A 19,920-nucleotide genomic window follows, 5' to 3' on the forward strand; every position below is an offset into this window, starting at 1 on the left:
CAGTCGGCAATTCACTATAGTTATTCATATTATGTTATGTTTCGCCCGAGATCGTAAACGTGCTTATCTTGTGTGACAGCAACCTTGCCTGCTGTCCATGACATCTAAAGTAATCTGACGACACAGCGGGTATTTCTTATCTTTCTTTTCACTGAAATCGCCACTATCGCAAGATTTGGCCGGTTGATACTGCTCTGCCAAAGCCAACTGCACGGAGCCGGGATCGGCGCGGGAGTCCGTGAATTGGCTCGAGTTCTGTCTGATTTATTACCAACCTGATACCGAAGCGATCTTTGTTCGCGCGGTGTAGTGATTTCGACGACCAAAACTTTTTTCATCAGTGTGACCAATATGCCGCCGGTAAGAGTAACAATGTCGTCTCGAGCAAATGTGTGGCCAAAGAATGTAATCGTAAAGGTCATAAGCTGAGTCTTAGCTTATGCATCCTGCGGCGCAAGGGCAGCTGTGAAGGAAAACAAGAATTTCCAACCGGGCGTCTGAAAATAGAAGATGCATCTCTCCCAGAGGCAGGAACATCGAAGGCCTGCCAGCTGGTGTCTGGCATGGAGAAGGCACCCGCTTGCGGTTCCCATGCATGCATTCCAGAACGAATTCAGAGAATAGCGTCACTTGGAGCTCCTGAAGCTTTCGCTGGCAGGGAAAGCACCGTCACCCGCACCGGCAGCGCACGAGCGGAGCGAGGCGGCGCGGAGCGCCAGGCGGACCTCCAGCTCTGACCAGGAGCGCAGCCAGCTGGCTGAGGCCGACCAAACCAGCGGCGGGACCGGACCACCAGTCGGACGAGACCTGCGCCGGAAAGAACGGCCTCTGTCGAGATGAGAGCAGCGCCCAGCAGCCAGCCGGCCGGCAAGAAGTGGCGCGTCGTGGCCGGCGCATCGATCGCCTCTGACGTCAGTGGTCGGTGGCTGCATTCCTGCGGCGGCCGCGGGTGGCGCCGACCGCACTCCGCACTGGGGCTCGCCGGCCGCCGCACCGTCGCCACAGGTCACGCCAGGTCACGGCGCCGCTCGAGCTGTGCCGCCGCCGCCGCCCAGTGGTCCCGTCCGCCTCCCGTGTGCACGCGTGAATGCTGCGCACCAGCCGCGCACTTGAGCACAGTAGCACGCGCTCTGTATGCATGCGCGCACAGGCTTGTTGGCGTGCTACATGCACTCGTGGGGGAAATGAGCTGTTCACTGTACATGTGCCTGCAGCGTGAAGGGCTAAGGCTTGACACTTGCGAGGTTTTGTTAACTGTTGTTCCTTGAGGCGTCTTGTGTCGCACTTCGAGTGCAACAGAGCTGGAGAAGAATATTTCCCATAATGGACGTGGCAACATGAGGTAATAATATAATTTGTCACGTGTGGCCCATAATGAAATATTTTGTTAAATCTTTGCCGGTTGCTTGTTACAAGATAACAGATAAGCACATCATGGCTCGTGAACAACGACTGAGCTTTCGCAATGTTTTTGCTGTGCTCTCCCTGGGCGAGATTAAAGTGTCGGGGGCTTGGACTTGGTACTTTAAGTTGAACCGTAACGTGTTCTAATATCACATTGAGTCAAATCGTCTTGAATTTGATTCCCCAAAAAAGGATGCCATTTTGTTCGTGGAGAATCGCTTCCTTTATTGATTTCAATATCCTTAACTCTGTCAAATCTCGGGTCCTGGTATGTTTTGAGGTAGCGCCTATGCATTCGCAAGGCATAACGTTGTATCGCCGTCAAGCTTCAGGTCGCCTTCAGGCATGTTTGTTTCGGTTCAGCTGCGCCTCCCATCACATTCAGCGACATGCGAATTGCAATGGCTCATGATATCACAATAGAGTTATTTTACTTTGGCTAACTTTTTTTAAGAGTCGACAATAACCGAACGTACTTGCCCCTACAGTGGCTGTTGCCATAATCATGTGCATCCAAACGAGCGCGCTAATGCCCGCTCCACATCACCAAGGTCCGGCCACGCGCTGCTAATTAGCCGGCAGGTCTCACCTCCATTGAGGAGGCACTTGTTTTCCGCCACACACTTGGCATGCGCGCGGGCGTTCCGTATTGCTTCTATCATTGTCGGTCGTGCTCGCCCCTCGCATCAATAGTGCATTGAGATCAGGCTTGACTGCACACATGGCTCGGGCCACTTGCGTGTCGTTACCGGGCGTTCATCATTGATTGCGCCGTGTCGTTACCGGGCGTTCATCGTTGATTGCGCCGTGCGAGGGGCATTTGACCAGCCGGAAAACAGCCCCACTGACCTAGCCCTCGGTGGCTGAGTGTTTAGCTAGAGGCCAATACAGAGGTCACTAGACACAGCACGGAGGCTTGCTCGGCACAGGAATGTTGCTGGATACAGGCACTAGTGATGATGGGAGTGATGGAGGCGGCTAAATATATCAACTCGCCAAAACGTTAACACAGATTGGCGTAGAAGAGCAAAAAGCTGCCCCATGAAGCCACCGTTCATTACATTATACCTATATCGAGCACGTCATTCACGTCACGAATTAGCTGTGACCGAGGCTCTGTCCTATAAAGAGAATCATGCCCGGAATATTTAAGGATCCGTAGGCCTCGCGCCACATGCAACTCGCCGAAGCACTTGCTATGCATGCATTCATCATGCATGAACATCTGCACATTCGATTTGTCAATTTATGTACTTCCACGGCCCCTAGGGAGTCTGCTTTTCCACAGTGCTGTTCCCCATCGTCCATAAAGCAACAGGCGCAACGTAAGCGTGCCCACTGGGTTAGATCCCAAGATATCGGTGGCTAAGTGGCCCAGGCGCCCGCACACCCGCACCGTGCACGCACCGCTGTCGAGCGGCGGACCACGGGCGCTGACGGCGGCGCCGGGCCGCGGCCAGGTCTCCTCCAGATTCGTCGCCTCGGAGCCGCACAGACGCCCAATGTCGGAGCTGCCACCCGGAGAGCGGCAGCCGGCCGGGCTCGGCCAGCGCTGCTCGGGATGGCGCCACCAACGGGGTTACGCGCCGCGGCCGCCCGCCGATGGTCCCGCTCGTGTCGGAGAGTTTCTTCGCCGGTTTCGGTCCAGACGCTCGTTATCGCGGCTCCGCCGTCGAGCGCCGGTGAATCGGGGTCCTCTTTGTTCTAGATCGATGCGTCCGGTTCGACGCGCTCCGTCGACTCGGCCGACGGCGCAGGACGGGCGGCAGGGCTGCCGCTTGGCGGCTTCCAGGTGCCGCCGCTTGCCGACGGCTGATTCGCAGGGCTCGCTGGATGCCGAGCGGCTGGTCGGCAAGGTGTTCAGCTCGGTGCAGCAGCAGCTGCTGACGTGCGACGTCGCCGTCGGCGACGACGCGCCGGCCGACCCGCTGGCGCTGGCGGAGGCCAGCGCTGGGCACCGTCGACACGGTGTCGGGCGCTGTCGGCGCCACGGCGCTCCACGACGACGGCGACAGCGGGGCGCACGGACACGCCTCCGACGATGACGACGTGGTGGTGTCCGCCGGCACCGGCGCCGCGGCCCGACAGCGCGACGGCCGCCGAGATCGCCGACGAGTCGCGGCCCGAGTCGGTGCTGTCGGCCAAGTCGTCGCGGCCGCCGTCGGTCAAGTCGAGCGTGTCGTCGCGACCGCCGTCGGCGCGCTCGGCGGTGGCCGCCTCACCGACGCCGTCGTCGGCGCGCGGCTCGCGCGCCTCGTCGGCCCGGGCCGGCTCGGCGGCGGGGCCGGACGGCGCGGTCGAGTCGCACCGCTCGGTCAGCCCGGAGGTGCCCGAAGACCACTCGTCTCCGGAGGATGCTGATAAGGACAGCGACGCGGCCCTCGGTCGCGGCGGCGTCCCCATCGAGGCCCGAGGAGGCGGCGGCGGCGTCTTCGCGACCGTCCCACGGCGGCCAGTGGTCGCAAGGCCTCCGAGGCAGGCTCCGAGCACAGGCCAGACCTCGTCGGACGTCGGTGGCGGAGACGGGCGGCCAGCCTGCGGCCGCCTCCGCCGCCGGCAGCGCAGCGCCCTCGCCGTCACCGGACCCGGCCGCCCGCGTCTCTCCGGCGCTCTCGTCCTCGCCCAACAAGGCGGCGTCCCCGCGCCCAGCAGGGGCTCGTCCGTTGCCGCTCGCGAACCGAACACCCTCTCCCGACTCGGCCAAGGGTCCCTCGCCATCGCCGTCCCCCGCTCCCACTAAGGAGGCGCCGTCCCGCGCGTCCTCCGCGCAGTCCGCCGCGAAGCCGTCACCGTCGCCATCCCCGGCGCCGAACGGCAGCCGAACCCGACGCCTGCTTCGGGCCGGCCGGTGTCGCCGTCGCCGTCGCCTCGTCCGACGAAGGAGAAGAGCCGCACGCCGACGCCGGCGTCTGACAACGAACGCGCTTCCTCGGCCGCTCAAGCGAAGGAGGCATCCCGCACTCCGACGCCCGCCGCAGCGAAGGAGAGCTCGCGCTTGCCGTCGCCGGCTCCCGCGACGGAAGCGGCTCGCACGCCGACGCCGGCGTCGGCCAAGGCTCCCTCGCCGGCGCTCTCGTCGACTCCAGCCGGGGAAACGAGCCATCGGGCGTCTCCAGACGCCAGCCAAGAGGTGCCCGCCCCGACCACCGACACCACAGACCCATCGCCTGCGCCGTCCCCCTCTGGAGTTTCCGAACCGGCTCCGGAATCGGCCGAGACTGCAGCCTCAACACCGCGGCCGAGGCTGCTGAGGCGGGCGCGGAGGCCGTCGATGAAGCGGAAGGAAACGGGAGCTACGGAAACTGACGAAACAGCAGAAGCCGGGGCTGAAACCACCGCTGAAACAGCAGCAACGGGACCTGAGGCAGCTGAAGAACACAAACGGGCACGGAAGCGGGGCCGGAGTCGGAGTCGAAGCCGAAGCCGGAGCCGGAGCCGGAGCGGGAGCGGGAGCCGGAGCCAGAGGCCGGAGCTGGAGCCGGAGCCGGCACCGGCACCGGAGGCAAGAGCCAGAGCCAGAGCCTGAGCCGGCGCCGGGGTCGGAACAAGGGCCGGAGCCGGAGCCGGAGTCAGAACCGGGGCAGGTCGAGACGGGCGCGTCTGAGGCAGCGCTGGCGGCGGCGCCGATCGCGGTAGCCGCAGCGACGGCGGCGGCGGCGGCGGCGGCGGCTACCGGATCCGACCCCCTGCCAGCAGAGGAGCCGGCGGCGCAAGGTACCACCGCGCCCGCCGAAGAGCGCACGGGCAGATCGGCGGACCGGAGGAGAGCCTCGCCCAGAAAGCGGCCCGCCGCCGGCGCCGGCGGCGGACCCGTGATACGTATGACGCGCGCCCAGGCCCTGCTGCTGGAGAAGAAGAAGCAAGAGGAGGCAGACTTCAAGAAAAAGGAGATACGGGGCCGGTCGCTCTCGCGGAAACGAAGAGGTGGGGGTGTTCTGGGGAAATATTGTTGAACATGAACAGCTTAAGTTTTAACCCGGCCCATGCTTTCGAAAAGCCATACAATCGTCCCCGAATAGGCAATGCTTAATCTATCGCAGAACAGAATGTTTCCTCAATAACTTAATTTATGCCTCCGTGGGTAACACAAGCGCAGGATGTTTGGTGATAATGGTTTTAAGCTCCATGAAGGCTATAATTAACCTAGCCGGTGCGAGATTTGCGACGTCTATGACTTTGTACAATTACGCAAGTTGAACTGCGACATATTTTATCGAAGCTGTTCATGAAAGATCAAGGTTAGGCTGGATCTTTCTTCACATATGTCTTTTGCGCACGCCGGTCTTCCTCCTATTTTACCAGCAACCAATACGACCGCGTTTCTATGGCATCACATGTTACACGTTCGGGTACCCTCCCAGATAGCCATAAAAATAATGATACGAATTAAGTTTCTCCTTAGATGCCCGCGAGCACTTAAGCACATAGCTGCGTGAAGTTGCGGGACCAAGTGAATTGTGTCAGTTGTTGGACGACATGGCTACAGTAAGTAGGTGTCGGTATTTCACGTTGGTTCCGGTATTTAAAAAAACTTTAAAATGATTAACATTGCGTCGTCTTTTCTGAGGGCCCGCTAGATGATGGTTTACGACATTCGTGAAGGATTCCTCTTCACATCAATGAAGAGGGCTCACGGTCTGCTGATAAGACAGAGGGAAACGTCTGCTGATTTTCCTGTTCATATTAGAGTTATCTGTTTCTCTATACGAGAAAACAGCCAACAAACATCAAGATGACCGATGTTGCTCTGCCAACCGTTGTAACTCCGAGTCTGAGTTAACACAGCACTGCTGCTCGTTTTCTTCGTGGCTGTGGCCATTCATTTTTGGATGCTGGGCTGCCTTCCGAGACCTAACGAAGGAGGAAAAACACACTTTGTTGCATTTTTGTTCGGTATATCGGCACAATACTGATAAACATAACTACAATTATGCTAAGATGAACTAAAACTAACTAAAACATGAGGGTACCGGAATAAGGAAGCATGGGACGCCAAATTTGGCGGGCTAAATGGACTGCTTTATATATATATATATATATATATATATATATATATATATATACATGCATATATATATGTATGTATATAAATATATACATATAACAGACAGCTGCACATTTTATATTCTTTAGCACGATAAGTTCGAAAGTACTTGTGCAAATACAGGTGTTTGACCTAATGACATGCGAGTATATATACATATATATATATATATATATATATATATATATATATATATATATATATATATATATATATGCATGCTTTTTTATCGCCGTTTCATCCTGTTTTATGTGACACATGTAGTGCAGGCAATGAGGAAATAACCGCCTTTGGATCGTGTGCCTTGTTAAATGGACACGAGTTGAAATTTCTGAACATCAAATGCAGCTCGTTATGGGTGCATTCGTACATTTATTTTGCACACGATTCAAGCTGTAATTTCATGTTGCTTGGTTACTATCGGTTTCCTTGATTAAGCCGCAACAATTTCAGGATTATGCAGATCGCTTCTCGGAAGCTGGAGGTTTCGTCAGTGATGCCGCATTGGAAACGAGTCATTGAAGCTTTGTAGGCAGGGCTGCTCAGCAGTTTTCGGTTTTCACACCGCACTGGTTGTTCGGAAACCTCAGTGCTTATCTCTGCGATAAAAATCTATCTGAATCTGACCGTTTTGCTCTGGTTTCAGACGCTGATCGGGACTCGGGTGTGGACGAAGGAAAGGTAAGTGAGCTGCTTACGTACATATGATGCGGCGACGCTTTGCCTTTTCTTGCTGCTCTCACCTTTTGCTTTTATGAACGCTTTAACTACAGATTCCGAGTTATTCGTATTCCGGGGACGTTAAAAGGAAAGTGAAAGAGCGCGCCCTATCTCGAATTTCAGGTACTTTATGATGGTCATGTTTGAGAATGCAAGGGACTTGAATGTGTTTCCCTTCTGATATTGAAATGCGGTCTTGTGCATTTATGTGAGCTGCACAGAAGTCATAGGATCACAGGAACTGCGTCATTGCTCATTAAATTCACTAAATTAGTAATTATTAGCGTGTAGAAGGAAAAATAATCGATATAAAACATTATTAGACACTTCAGACCAGATATCTTGACTTCATCATTGTGTCAAGAGCTATGTGTCACACATATCCGACCACCTAACGCTCTACAGTAAATCTGATATGTAAAATATAACAACTGTTTTATCACACGTTAAATGTTCTACGTGAGATACCTGTGTTGGTGTCTTATAGACGGACAGCATTAGGTCAGCTAACTCTACTTAAGATGCCACCGTGTGTAGAAAGCACGTGATGGCATCACTGCACACGTGGTGGCATCACTGCACACGTGGTGATATCACTGCACACGTGGTGGTATCACTACACACGTGGTGGTATCACTGCACACGTGGTGGTATCACTGCACACGTGGTGGCATCACTACACACATGGTGGCATCACTGCACACGTGGTGGCATCACTGCACACGTGGTGGCATCACTACACACGTGGTGGCATCACTGCACACGTGGTGATATCACTGCACAATATGAAATGTTATTCCGTGCTGATGAAGCTCCCCCCGAAAAATAATATTCATTGAACTTTTACCACCTTGATCTACCTGTTTCTGGCACTAACGATTTTTGTTTTGAAGGACAGGTGTAGAACCTTTATCTTATTACTCACTGACCCAATCACCCAAAAATCAGCATGCTTTTAAATGCGCAGAAATAGACGCAACACGACCATGGTGGTCGACGCGCCCTTTAACCCCAATCAGCAATACAAACATGTGTAGAAGACTTTGACATCTCATGATACATATTTTTGTGACATCATTTTTGCGGGTGCTTTGCTCTCATTGGAAACATGGTGTTAACAGACAGCTGCACATTTTATATTCTTTAGCACGATAAGTTAGAAAGTACTTGTGCAAATACAGGTGTTTGACCTAATGACATGCGAGTGTGTACATTTAATACCATTTTGGCGCGATCCAAATGGTTTGTTCAGTAGCTTTTCAACATTACTTAATAAATACAATTGCGATGCTGTCTTTCGGAGCACTTGGCAGCTCTGAAGGCCTCCTAGTATAATGCTTATGACGGCACTGGCAATATGTTAATCGTTTTGATCAGGATGCAAAAATTTCAGATGACCTGACGGGAAGGAGCAAAACGTGAACCAAAATACTGTTGTGTTTATATTACTGGAAACTTGGATTTTGCTTTAGATATTTTCTTGACCTGTTACCCAGCTTATTAACGTATTATTTGGCCCAATGCATGTACCTTGCATCTATTGTGGCAGATAATACACTCATAAAACGCAGGCTTGCGAAGCCTTTCAACCAAGCTCCATTAATCTGACTGATTGGCGCACCAGCAGCTATACTGCATACCCAAGGATAGCTTTTCATTACAAAATACGAGCACATGAGTCTGAAACGTGCGTAATTGTACGTTCAAATGCCAAGGGCGTAGATTCATTTCATGTATAATCCGATTTCCAAAGATTGCTGGTTGTTTGCTACATTCTTCTGGTTTTACAGGATGTCGACCAATCAGTTTCCCCTCAGAAGAGCCGCTCTCCGACCAAACGCGTCCAGCCGGCCACATCTCAAGAGAAGCAAAAAAGTAAGTGACTCATTTAGTGGCATTTGTACGGTGACGATATATATATATATATATATATATATATATATATATATATATATATATATTAAATCGCTACATCGACTAGGCCACTTTAAACACAAACATGCTGTGCACCCGCCAGCTCACGGATCCCGACTCTCTCCAGGTCGTACGGTCCTCCACTCATCGGGCCACAAGGCCCCGACTCTCTCCAGGTCGTGTGGTCCCCCACTCAACGGGCCATAAGGTCATGACCCTCTCCAGATCGTGTGGTCACCCACTCACCGGACCATAAGGTCACGACTCACTCCAGGTCGTGTGGTCACCCACTCACCGGGCCATAAGGTACCGACTCACTCCAGGTCGTGTGGTCACCCACTCACCGGGCCATAAGGTACCGACTTTCTCCAGGTCGTGTGGTTCCCTACTCGCAGGGCCGTGAGGTCCCGACTCTCTCCAGGTCGTGTGGTCCCCACTCAACAGGCCATAACGTCCCGATACCCACCAAACCGTAGGATCCGTTGTGTAAAAATCGTCATGGTGATTATCGTGTAGATCCAATACGATTATATTAATCACATTTGAAATACGGTTGCACATTATATGCCCGTTACGCCATAAACAAGTTTGAACCGCTATACAATGCTCGTACGGCAAGCGTGCTGGATTTTCAGTAATGCGTTTCTGGGCTACAAACAAGCTATTTGTGACAATAATGATGTGAGATGCATGGCTATGAGCAATATTTACTGCTATCTTGGGAGCACAAAGGCTGTTTTGCTCGAAAAATGAAAACAATTAGCAATGATATATTTCAAGACAGTGACCCAACCATGTCATATTGTAAGTTCTCATCCGACAATAATCGGCCTACAATGCAAAGGAAACTGTAGGTTAAAGGAAGGTATGAGGCAATCGTGATGCCATTCCATGAAAGCACTCAGTTGAATATTTTCATAATCGATCTTAATGATTGTTTACGCTCTTCGTTTAACCAATAGCTCCTAGTACATTGATGGCTGGCATATTTTGACCTACATGCTCGCAGTACCAAAGACCATGAGCTAGATGAGCTGCGAAAATAGTAAAGCAGCACATACAGGAAATTATCCATTTAATCTAACTGGCGTCAGCACTCATTCAACAAACGATCAAATAACAGTTTGATGCCCACATTATAGGTAAGCGACGTATCGCGATACATTTATGATGCGAATGCATCGTTGATATATTAACTGCAAATCGCCGTCAGCAAAGTAAGTACTTACATAGGTACCTCACAAATATAGCAGAGTAACGGTTATCAAAGTAGTCAGTATATCAAGACAGATCATCAAATCTGTCTCAGTCAAATGACAGCGCTCAATCAAAATGCACACGTGAGCGGCTTTGTTTTCAATGTTTTTAGTTTAGTACGCGGACTTATGTGACGCACGAGGCCAAATCATTATCAATATGCTGTGGTTTATTTTTGGGCCTTCTTTTTGGCGTACAAATTATCCATTATCTATCGGATAAATTGTTTATCTGTAAAGGAAACGGATGGCTCTTTCGCCATCCAGCCATACTCCCCAAGCAGCACCAGAGGTGGTAAATCGGGTCTCTTCGAATGACCTTCAGAAGAACGTTCAGAACGAAAGTTCGAAGTCTAGCTCAGGTCAGGCACTTTACTCCATTCCAAGAACCAATCTGGAAAGGCCGGCATCTGCTGGCAGCAATGTGCCGCTACCTGGAACTTACTACCTAAAAGCGAACGATGCGCGTGGCAAACATATGATACAGTATGTGTACGCGAACTTGAGAGACCCAAACGACTTATCACTACCGTTGCATGTTAGGGAGAAATACAAAGAGATAGAAAAGGAGAGGTCGCGAGGATTTCAACCGCCGGGTGGTTGTCGTGGAGTAAGTCCTAACAGGCAACATTCTGGAGGATCTCAAAACAATTCAGCAATCAAGCCAACCAGACCAGCGAGTGCCAACTGTGAGAGAAGGGTTGCTCATAGTCAGGGAACTGCGCTGCATGCACAGTACCATCTGAAGCCGAATAAGCCTGATGCCGAAATTTCTAGGGGATTGACCACCGTGAAAGCCAACCAGAAAGCAAACACCACACAGATTCAGCAAACGCGAAGCAGCAATGCTGTTACATCGCCGAAGCGAGGATCCAGGTCTCGCAGTAAGACGGCATCTCCACGGCGTCGGAGGCCTTTCTCTATAGCGGCAGACAGCAGCGACACCGATCCCATAGAAAACCAGCGCAGTGTTGAATCGATTGCTCGCAGCCCACCACGTATGGCCCGCGGCAGGAATGTTCGCCGACAGCAGTATCTGGCTACGAAGTTCAAACTAGCCGCCAAAAACTCCAAGCACACGCAAACATTCGTTGCTGCTAGTGGTTTAAGCGTGGAGGAGTCATCGGGATCGGCAACCACTGTGATCTCCAGACACCACTCAACGACTCAGACGGACGCCTTGGGCAAGAAGGCCGCCGAAACTACCAGCAGTCAGCCGGACTGTCAGACGTCCATCAGTTCTGCGCCACACGCATCCGATCCGGTCTCCGAGGACCAACCCGCCGTCGATACAGATAAACCTCCGATTTCCCCACAAAGCGCTGTCAAGCCAGAACAGAAGACAGCGGTACCAGTCCAGAAAACTCCGGAGAACATGGAGTGGAAGAAGGCCAAAGTGCGCCTCAGGTCGACCCCCGGAAGCCCGTCGCCGCCGCCGCCAGAGAGCCGGCATCGCGTGCGGTCGGCCGACCGTGTTCGGTCCGTCCCCATTGAAAAGCCCTCGTGCCTGACTGGAGCTCGGGCCACCTCTGGGCAGAACGCGCTGACTACTCAGCACAGCTCTGCCGGGCGGTTAGGCTCTCCAGTGTCCGAGAAAAGGTTTGCTTCGTCTGCCACGCAAATTGACGAAAATCCTACCAAGAGTACCGGCGTTCAGGTCAAGATTAAAAAACGCTCCTCCTCGCACCATCACTCGCGGAATCAGAGACGGTCACCGTCCCAGAAAAGTATAAATTCCAAGATGTCTCTACCTGATGACACCAAACCGAAAGATGAAAAGAAGAGAACGAAGAAAAAGACAAAGAAAGTGAGGAAAAGTCGAGAACCGTCCGTTCGCAGTCTCCGCAGCTTGCACAGCTATCCAAGTGATGTGTCCACGGGAATCTTGAAGCACGTGAAACTAATGCCTGCATCACCGGCTGCCTCCCGAAGCGGAAGCAGGAGAGCTGCGTCAGCTGCTGCCATGGTTAAGACCAAGAAGAAAAAGTCAAAAAAGAAAAAGAAGACAAAGCAGACTTCAAGTAAGATTGCCAGATTTTTAAGGCAGTTGAGTAGAGATAAGGAAGCCATCCAAGTCATCAATAAAATGGCGTCCGCACATAAGAAGAAGGCTTCTAAATGACTGTACACACATTCCAAAAAGCTGCCCCTGCTGAGTCCCTTAAGTATCACCCTCAGCAATTAATAAAATAATAGTTCGATGTACACGTCATAGATATGCAACGCTCCGCGATTAATTCGCAAGGCGTAATTGCATGCGCATTTTTTGCGCATGACCATAAACTGCCGGCAATAAAATCGGTGGCGTGAGTGTGTCGATTTCTCGGTATTCAGACAGGGTTGCGAACGGGTTAAAGAAAGCAAATATCTTGCCAGCACAATTTTTCACAAGAACGTCACCATAAGCTTTGCTGATCTTTCATCCGTTGCATTTCGTCACAACCTCGTTCCTTTGCTCATCCAGAAAAGTAAAGCTGTATGCACTACGCTGATGTTGTTTTGGCATAGAGCACTTTCAGAATGAACTCCTCTCTTAGCGTGCTCAGTTTAACCTGGCAAATATATGAAAGTTGTTTTGATGTGTTTTTAACCCAGAAACCTCGAAAAAGGAGGCAACTGTTCAGCAAGCGATGGAAATTGTTGGCACCCGGTAGTGCATTCAAATGTTGCAAGTTTGATGTCTTGCGACCTCATACTTTTTATTTAAATGTTTGAATCGGTGAGGAGGACGAGCAATGGTGGCGCAAGTGCAACGCTCATGAGCTTTCAGTCGTATCTCTGGCAGTTGAAGGCGTCTCTGAAAAAGATCAAGTGCACTGTTAAGTGAAATTCAGTATCGAGCTCAGCTGTATGGGGTCAAATCCATTGCTGTTGTGGAAAATCGTATTCTTTCTTCGCAGTTTATGCCGCGTCAACATATCAATATTTAAGTTTGGTCGATACGTTGACGTGCCAGTATGGAAATTGAACACGATGCCTCGTAGATAACGATTGTTTTGGTATTTTGTGAATCCGCTTTGGGAGTTATGCACGCAGATGAACTACCTGAAGCCTATGTCACGTGTTGGATTAGAAGAAAAGGTTATGAATTTCATGTTAATCCCAGAAATACCGAACAGCAACTCCCTGTCAATGTAGTAGGGCATGGAAATCCGTAATATTTTGGAACAATTTAAAATTCCTTGTCAATTGCTAATGTAAAACAATTTTATTGCACCTATCGTTGATTTGTTGGCCATGAAAAGCCCTCATATCCGTCCCGTTGTGTATCGAACTTTGTCCGGGACGATAGCTTACGGTCCACCACCCCCGCGTTCCGGACCTGGGGACATCCAGCTATGACTATGCAGACAATTTGTGCAGCGTGAACAGAGAAAGTAAGCCAATGCTAGCTGAGTTTTCTGATGACATAATGGCCATGTATATGCTTTCGGCGCTTGATATCACAGATTGAATTGTCCGTGTGAGTCCGCATTGAAAAAATGTATAGGTTATTTCCCCAGGTATTTTCGTTTAACACCTTGAAATATTTGAGCGAATGGTATATGCGTAGGCATGGCCCCCAAATCAAATACTGAAGTTAAATGGACTTACTTCATCTCCAATTTGTAGTTGATCACGAAGCTGAGGACTGGGGTCCTAGCTTAACGTTGAGCGCCGCAGCACACTCAAGCTGTATAGATAACTTGTGTCGCCCGTGGGACGTGTGTTACTGTACTTTCGGTACGTTTCAGAAGTACCCATGAACAAGGTGCAAGTGGGGACAGCTGCTTCGCCGAACATAAAGAACGTCAAATCTCGCATCGGGTCTCTGGCAAATTCAAGCTACAAACCCGGTGGAGGGAACATCAAAATCGAAAGCCACAAAATCGACGTGAGCAAGGCCTCGACAAAAATCCAGGCGAAGTCTAGCTACAAACCCGGTGGTGGCACCAAAAAGGTAAACATTGAAGAGGCAAACAATTATAATTGTAAATCAGATAGACCCATAAAGTCTAATAACAAAACCGGTAGCGGCACTACAAAGATAAAATTTAAGCGGTGAATGATTATAGCTGTGCATCGGATAGATGCAGATTCTCGGTCACCCAACATCATGTGAGAAAACTAGCCGCATAATAGTGATGATTTGATCTAAGTTTGGGTGCGTTTCATGATGAGGATCCTGTGTTCTGGTGATGCCAATATCAGTTCGCTTTATGGACTAGCTGCCATAGGTGTGCGGGACGAGGCTAAAAGGGGAGGGAGAGGGTGGGGACACGGAGCCCATGCCCTCCCCGCGTTAACGAATGGGTTTATACTAAATGCTGAGAATTTCGCGGGAATTCAGCCCAAAGTCAGAGGAGATCGGAGACAACTTTACATTTTTCCTTTTCCGTAAGGGACGTCCGGGTACACGCATATAGGTGTGCTTCGGATTTATTAACAGTTTTAAAATAGTCCAGCTGCTTAGTGTGCCTCGGGTGGACAGTTGTTCGGTACGGCTGGACGTGCGCGCTGCAAAGGGCCTGGGACCCCGACGATCCCGCCACATGACCCTCCGAGCTTCCCACTTTATTATGTTCCCAGCGTGATAACGAGCAGCCACCCTTGCTCCGGACCCTCCCTTTCGCTTCCACCTCACTGGCAGTCAAGCACGCGTGTGACCAACGCACTATACTTGCAGATCGAGTCAAGGAAGCTGGAGTGGAAGTCGGAGTCGAAGGTCGGCTCCATGGGCAACACGAACTACAAGCCGGGCGGCGGCAATGTCAAGGTCAGCAACCAGAAGCTGGAGTTCAAGGAGCGCGCTGCACCCAAGGTCGGCTCGCGGGACAACATGCAGCACAAACCGGGCGGCGGCGATGTCAAGGTATGCCCTGACGATGGCAGCGCCACCTGGCTGCCTCCGAGCTGCAGGCAGCGTCACTTGCTCAAACGGTGGCGGCTGGCAGTGCCACCTGGCCGTGCCGAGGTGGCGTCCACTGGGCACAGAGGTCGCTAGGGGTCACGCTCGGACAGAGGGGTGCACCGGTATTGGCTGGAGAATGCCACGGAATGTCTGGGATGTTTTCACGCACGGCACTGGTGCACTGGTGTAAAGTGTTCTGAAAATTTGCCCGTTCTCATTCTACACCTGCCCCAACGTGTCACATTAAGTGTCTGTTTTACACTGATCAGCCGTAAAATCATAAGACATTCAAGCATGATGTGGTTGATGTGCCAACGTTCAACAAAACATGCTATGTATGCTGTGTGCATGAAGCTTGTACCACGTTGGAAGTTGTGACCGCTGAAAAGAACGCCTGCTCAGCTGATATATGTTCTCAGTGTCACCACCACGGGCTGTTCACCCACTTTGGTCGTCACGTTACCACCAGAATAGCGGGTATGGCATGTGCTTCGTTTGTGATGCGTTCAACGTCCAACGGTATCGCCACACAGAGACGGGCATTCGTTTTCTGCAGCACCTCACAACACGGCACGCGGTCATTGATTTGTGTGCTGCGTGCAGAACATGACGTCACGGTGTATGGTCATGCTATATTTGGATGTGTTTGGGCTGCGAGGAGCACCTCGCGAGAGAAGCATGCGGCGACTGCACCGGCTGCACTGCACTCATGCCCTGCGGGCCGCCGCCCTTTCAGGTTGAATCCATCAAAATTGACATGTCCGCGGTGGGCAGTAGGATTGGCTCGCTGGATAACGTGAAACACAAGCCGCAAGGTGGCGACAAGAAAATCTTCAACGACACTGAGTACATTCGCCAGATTAGCTCTGGCTCTGGCGAGGGCCGTAGCAGGCGCAAGTCTCAGGCCAGCTCGATAGATGACGCCACGGAACCGGTGAGGGGTTGAGCCCGGCTCTGACGGTGAGTATTCCTTTACAGGTGGATTTCGGCTTACTAACATAGCGCCTTACAAGCCTGCAGGCCCTGGTGAACAGCTGGCCGCTACTAACATCAGCACCTCAAGTCTCTGTCTGTAGTGTTTAGAGCCGTCGGTCCTTTTGGATTGTACATTCAAGGCACATCCATATGTTCAGGTGGTTGGAGGGAAAGCTAATAGCAATCTTGACTGAACGTGATTTCTGTACTCTTTTCTTTAGCTCCGCATGCTTGTACAGTCTTTGCTGCCCCCTTACCTGACTGACGAAGTATGCCATGTTCTCAGACGCGATGCCAATTACCGACAGCACGTGAGAATGCGACAGGACGTGACCTTTATTTTTGGGGTGGCATACGCACCACGTATGCAAATTTGAGCCGTCATTCTTAGCTCATTGATAGAGGGTGCATGAAACCCGGTGTGGAACTGCAGCACAAACAGGGTTGTGTTGGCAGCCTTCAACAAATTCAACATGTGTGTGTGTGTGTGCGTAGGTGCTTTGGGACACACGTCACACGTGACCGATGTCTTTATCGACGAACATTCATGCACACAGCGCAGATGAACAGCTCAGTTTCCGACCCGAAGCGCATAACTCCTCGTCAGAAACCATGCGCAGCGCCGACACATGGAAAACCACTTCCTTCCATTCCTGTTTCTAAGGCACCTGCGCATCGACGCTGGTGGTGGGCGTCGTGGATTGAGGGGGAGCGGGAGGGGGCCGCTCCTCGCCGGTTGCATTTATCCTAACGGCAATCTAAAGTTGTGACCATATGATAGCCTACTCGAAAAAGGAGCACGGTGGCTGGATCTGAAGCTTCCTCGGTATCTTTCAAAGGCGTTGCTAACTTGTGGCCCTCGCACCCGTTCCTGTAGGTGATCTGCATTGAGCCCCAAGTGCCCCGGTTTGAGAACGTCGAGTTTCTGGCCATGGCGTGCATGGCGAACGTGGTCCACTCCTCGCCCGCCTCCTACCTCGTGCTGCTCTTCAAAACGCTGCACTATCTGCGCTGGTTCCTGCCCATGGTGTACTAGGTGACCTGCCTGCCGCTAGCCAGTCCCAGCTGTGCCGCCTGTGCCAGCCGGCATATCTCGACCCGTGCGGCACACATACGTACTCCCGGTCAATGGACCGGCCACAGGCTCAGTGACGGTGATTTTCTGGCCATGATGGCAATTTCTGATGGAAAATAGCACGAGTAGTTTCTGTCGTATGCTTTTCATGTTCTTAGTATGTAAGCAAAATGTCAATTGCACTGTTGTCACATTTCGACTCAAAATTTTAAACCCACGCGCGCACATGATGTCGTGAAGAGGACATGGACGACAAAGCGCATGGGCGTTTTATATTTTGTGATATTTTAAAGCCCCCGTTATTGCTATTGTTACCTGCCCATCACCGACGATTTGTTCTACATCTATCTAATTTTCCTTACCTGACATTATGCAAGTAGGAAAATCAATATTCATCGCAGTCGACGGAGAGCTCGTCTTTACATCATGATTGGGATGACTGGCAAACTTGGTGCTGTCTTGGTTGTCGCCTGCTTATGGCTTCGAATGGTTGTATTATGATTGGTGCCCGATGACTGTTTCAGAGCACGGGTCCGTCTTCGCCAACAAAATCTCCCAACAAATCTCCAGCAAAGTCTCCGTCTTCACCCGCGCAGCCAGATAACCCGAAATCTCCCGAAGCTGATACCAAGCCACCGCAGCCTGAAGACTCGTCCCAATCTGCAGAGGCCACATCCCCGGCGGAGGAGGCCAAGTCCCCAGAATCCGACGCCAAGTCTCCGAACCCTGAGGCCAAGTCCCCAGAATCCGAGGCCAAGTCCCCAGATTCCGGGGCCAAGTCCCCAGATGCGGAGGCCAAGTCGCCCGCTCTCGAGGCCTAGATGTGCTGCCGCGCGCGTTCCGTCAGTCCGCGGCTTCCCACGCACCGGCTACCGGCGCGGCTCGCTTGCACGCACCTGCCCGGCTTCGCTGCGCGGAGGAGGGGAAAAGGGGGGGGGGGGGGACGTTCGGTCGACGTCCGGCGGGCACCTCCGGCCCCGGCGCCAGCCGAGCTCGCCGTCGTTCGCTGTGTTCGTGTGCGTGCGCGTGGGTGTGCAGGTGAAGGCTGCGCTGGCGGGCTGACTCGTTCGCTGCGCTCGGGCGGCTCGCGAGGCGTCGCTCGCTCCCGTCGGTCCTCCGATAGGTGGCTGGAGCGCCAGCGAGGTGGCGCCGAGTGTCGGGCCGGGCCGGCACGCCGGCTCGGGCTGTGACGTTCCCCGCCGGTCGCGGTCGGCCAGTGATACCGCCGCCGCCGGAGACTCGCGCTTCTGGTCTTGTTTTAGTCTTTAGATGTGGAGGCCGGTTGCCGCTGCCAGGCTGGAAATGAGAATGCGATGCGTGTATGGGTGGCTCTCGAAGGAACGGCTTGGAAGGATGGCGGCTGTTGCTGCATGCCGTTTATATTGGATACTTCCCTTAAGCTTTCCATTGAACACATGCTGCCGTTTAAATGCAGACTATATTACATGCCGCGTAAAATTTTAGACTAATATTGTAGAAGGCCGCTATTCTGTTAAATGTTCCAGCACTGCGTAGTTTATTTTCGAATGTCTGTTTACGACGTTGCCTGGAAACTCAGCAGTTTTTTGGAAGGCTAAATATGAACATATTTAGCAGGCCGGATGGCTAGCTGCGGCTTTCAACGCCTCGGTGCTCGTTGTTCTGTTCACCTCTGGTGGTGTAGCACTTGAATAAAATGACACGTTATTGTGCACGTGCATTTTACCCGCTGAGGCGTCCGACGTTGACCATGGAAGACTTTTCGAAAGGAAGACCGAATCACACAATATTCGGTCTGCTAGGGCATTTGATTATCAATGATCTATAAGCGTCAGTCAAGATGTATGCTTGATTCCAACGGACACGTCTGGCATCAGGAGCGTAGCTTTGCAAAATGAGTTGATGGGTGGGGGTGGGGGGTGGGGGTAGCTGGGCGATGAAAAATGACGCAACCTACCCACAAAATACGCCAAAAAAGGTTCTTTCCCAAATTTGGCCCACTTTCTGTGTTAAGTTGCGGGAGTGGGGGTGGGGGGGTGGGGTGGGGGGGGGGGGGGGGGCTGCAGCCCTGAGCTGAATATGAAACTTATCCCCGTATTTCAATATGCATATGTGACTTAAGTCCAGCGACCAGCAGCTCGGTCGTCCTGCTGATTTGGTTTCTGCGACGAGGTGGTGTTCGCGAGCAGGCGTCGGTGATGATGTCAGGGCAATCACTGTGCCGGCCCACACATACCGCCAGGCCCCGGACCGGGTGTCGAATCTGAACGCCCATACGGCCCATACGGCCCACACATACCGCCAGGCCCCGGACCGGGTGTCGAATCTGAACGTAACGAATCTAGTCATGCCTCCAAACAGAACCGGTCTCCTGCTTTATTGCCACTAAACGCCCCAGCCCGGGGTCTGGGCCTCTGATTGCGGAGCTCAGTCTGCGAGCGCTGGCATTACGAGAACATCAGGCACTAATTTGCCGTATTGCTGCAGCGGCCGCTGCCGCTGCCGCCTCGGGCGATTAGCGGCAACGTGGGAGATCAGTGCTGCTTATTGGAGGGAAAGGCCGTGAACCAGCATTTCTGCTGCCGTTGCCCCCATGTCCGTCGGCACTCGGACGATATTTTGAGGGGAGAAGGTAGGCGATATGACACCATACTGCCGCCGG

General features: G+C 52.3%; 1 protein-coding gene across 1 annotated transcript; it reads left to right on the forward strand.

The window, feature by feature from the left end:
• Window positions 1–5,242: 5,242 nt before the first annotated feature.
• LOC119104178 (microtubule-associated protein tau) lies at window positions 5,243–17,909 on the forward strand. Its single transcript, XM_037227856.1, has 8 exons — window positions 5,243–5,328; window positions 7,095–7,129; window positions 8,959–9,043; window positions 14,073–14,278; window positions 15,005–15,190; window positions 15,966–16,163; window positions 17,082–17,240; window positions 17,804–17,909. The coding sequence occupies exons 4-7, from the start codon at window positions 14,081–14,083 to the stop codon at window positions 17,238–17,240; spliced, it is 741 nt and encodes a 246-aa protein (XP_037083751.1). The 5' UTR covers window positions 5,243–5,328; window positions 7,095–7,129; window positions 8,959–9,043; window positions 14,073–14,080; the 3' UTR covers window positions 17,804–17,909.
• The last annotated feature ends 2,011 nt before the right edge of the window (window positions 17,910–19,920 follow it).

This window comes from Pollicipes pollicipes, unplaced genomic scaffold, assembly GCF_011947565.3.
Source record: "Pollicipes pollicipes isolate AB1234 unplaced genomic scaffold, Ppol_2.1 Scaffold_6043;HRSCAF=7167_pilon_pilon_pilon, whole genome shotgun sequence".
Lineage (NCBI taxonomy): Eukaryota > Metazoa > Arthropoda > Thecostraca > Pollicipedomorpha > Pollicipedidae > Pollicipes > Pollicipes pollicipes.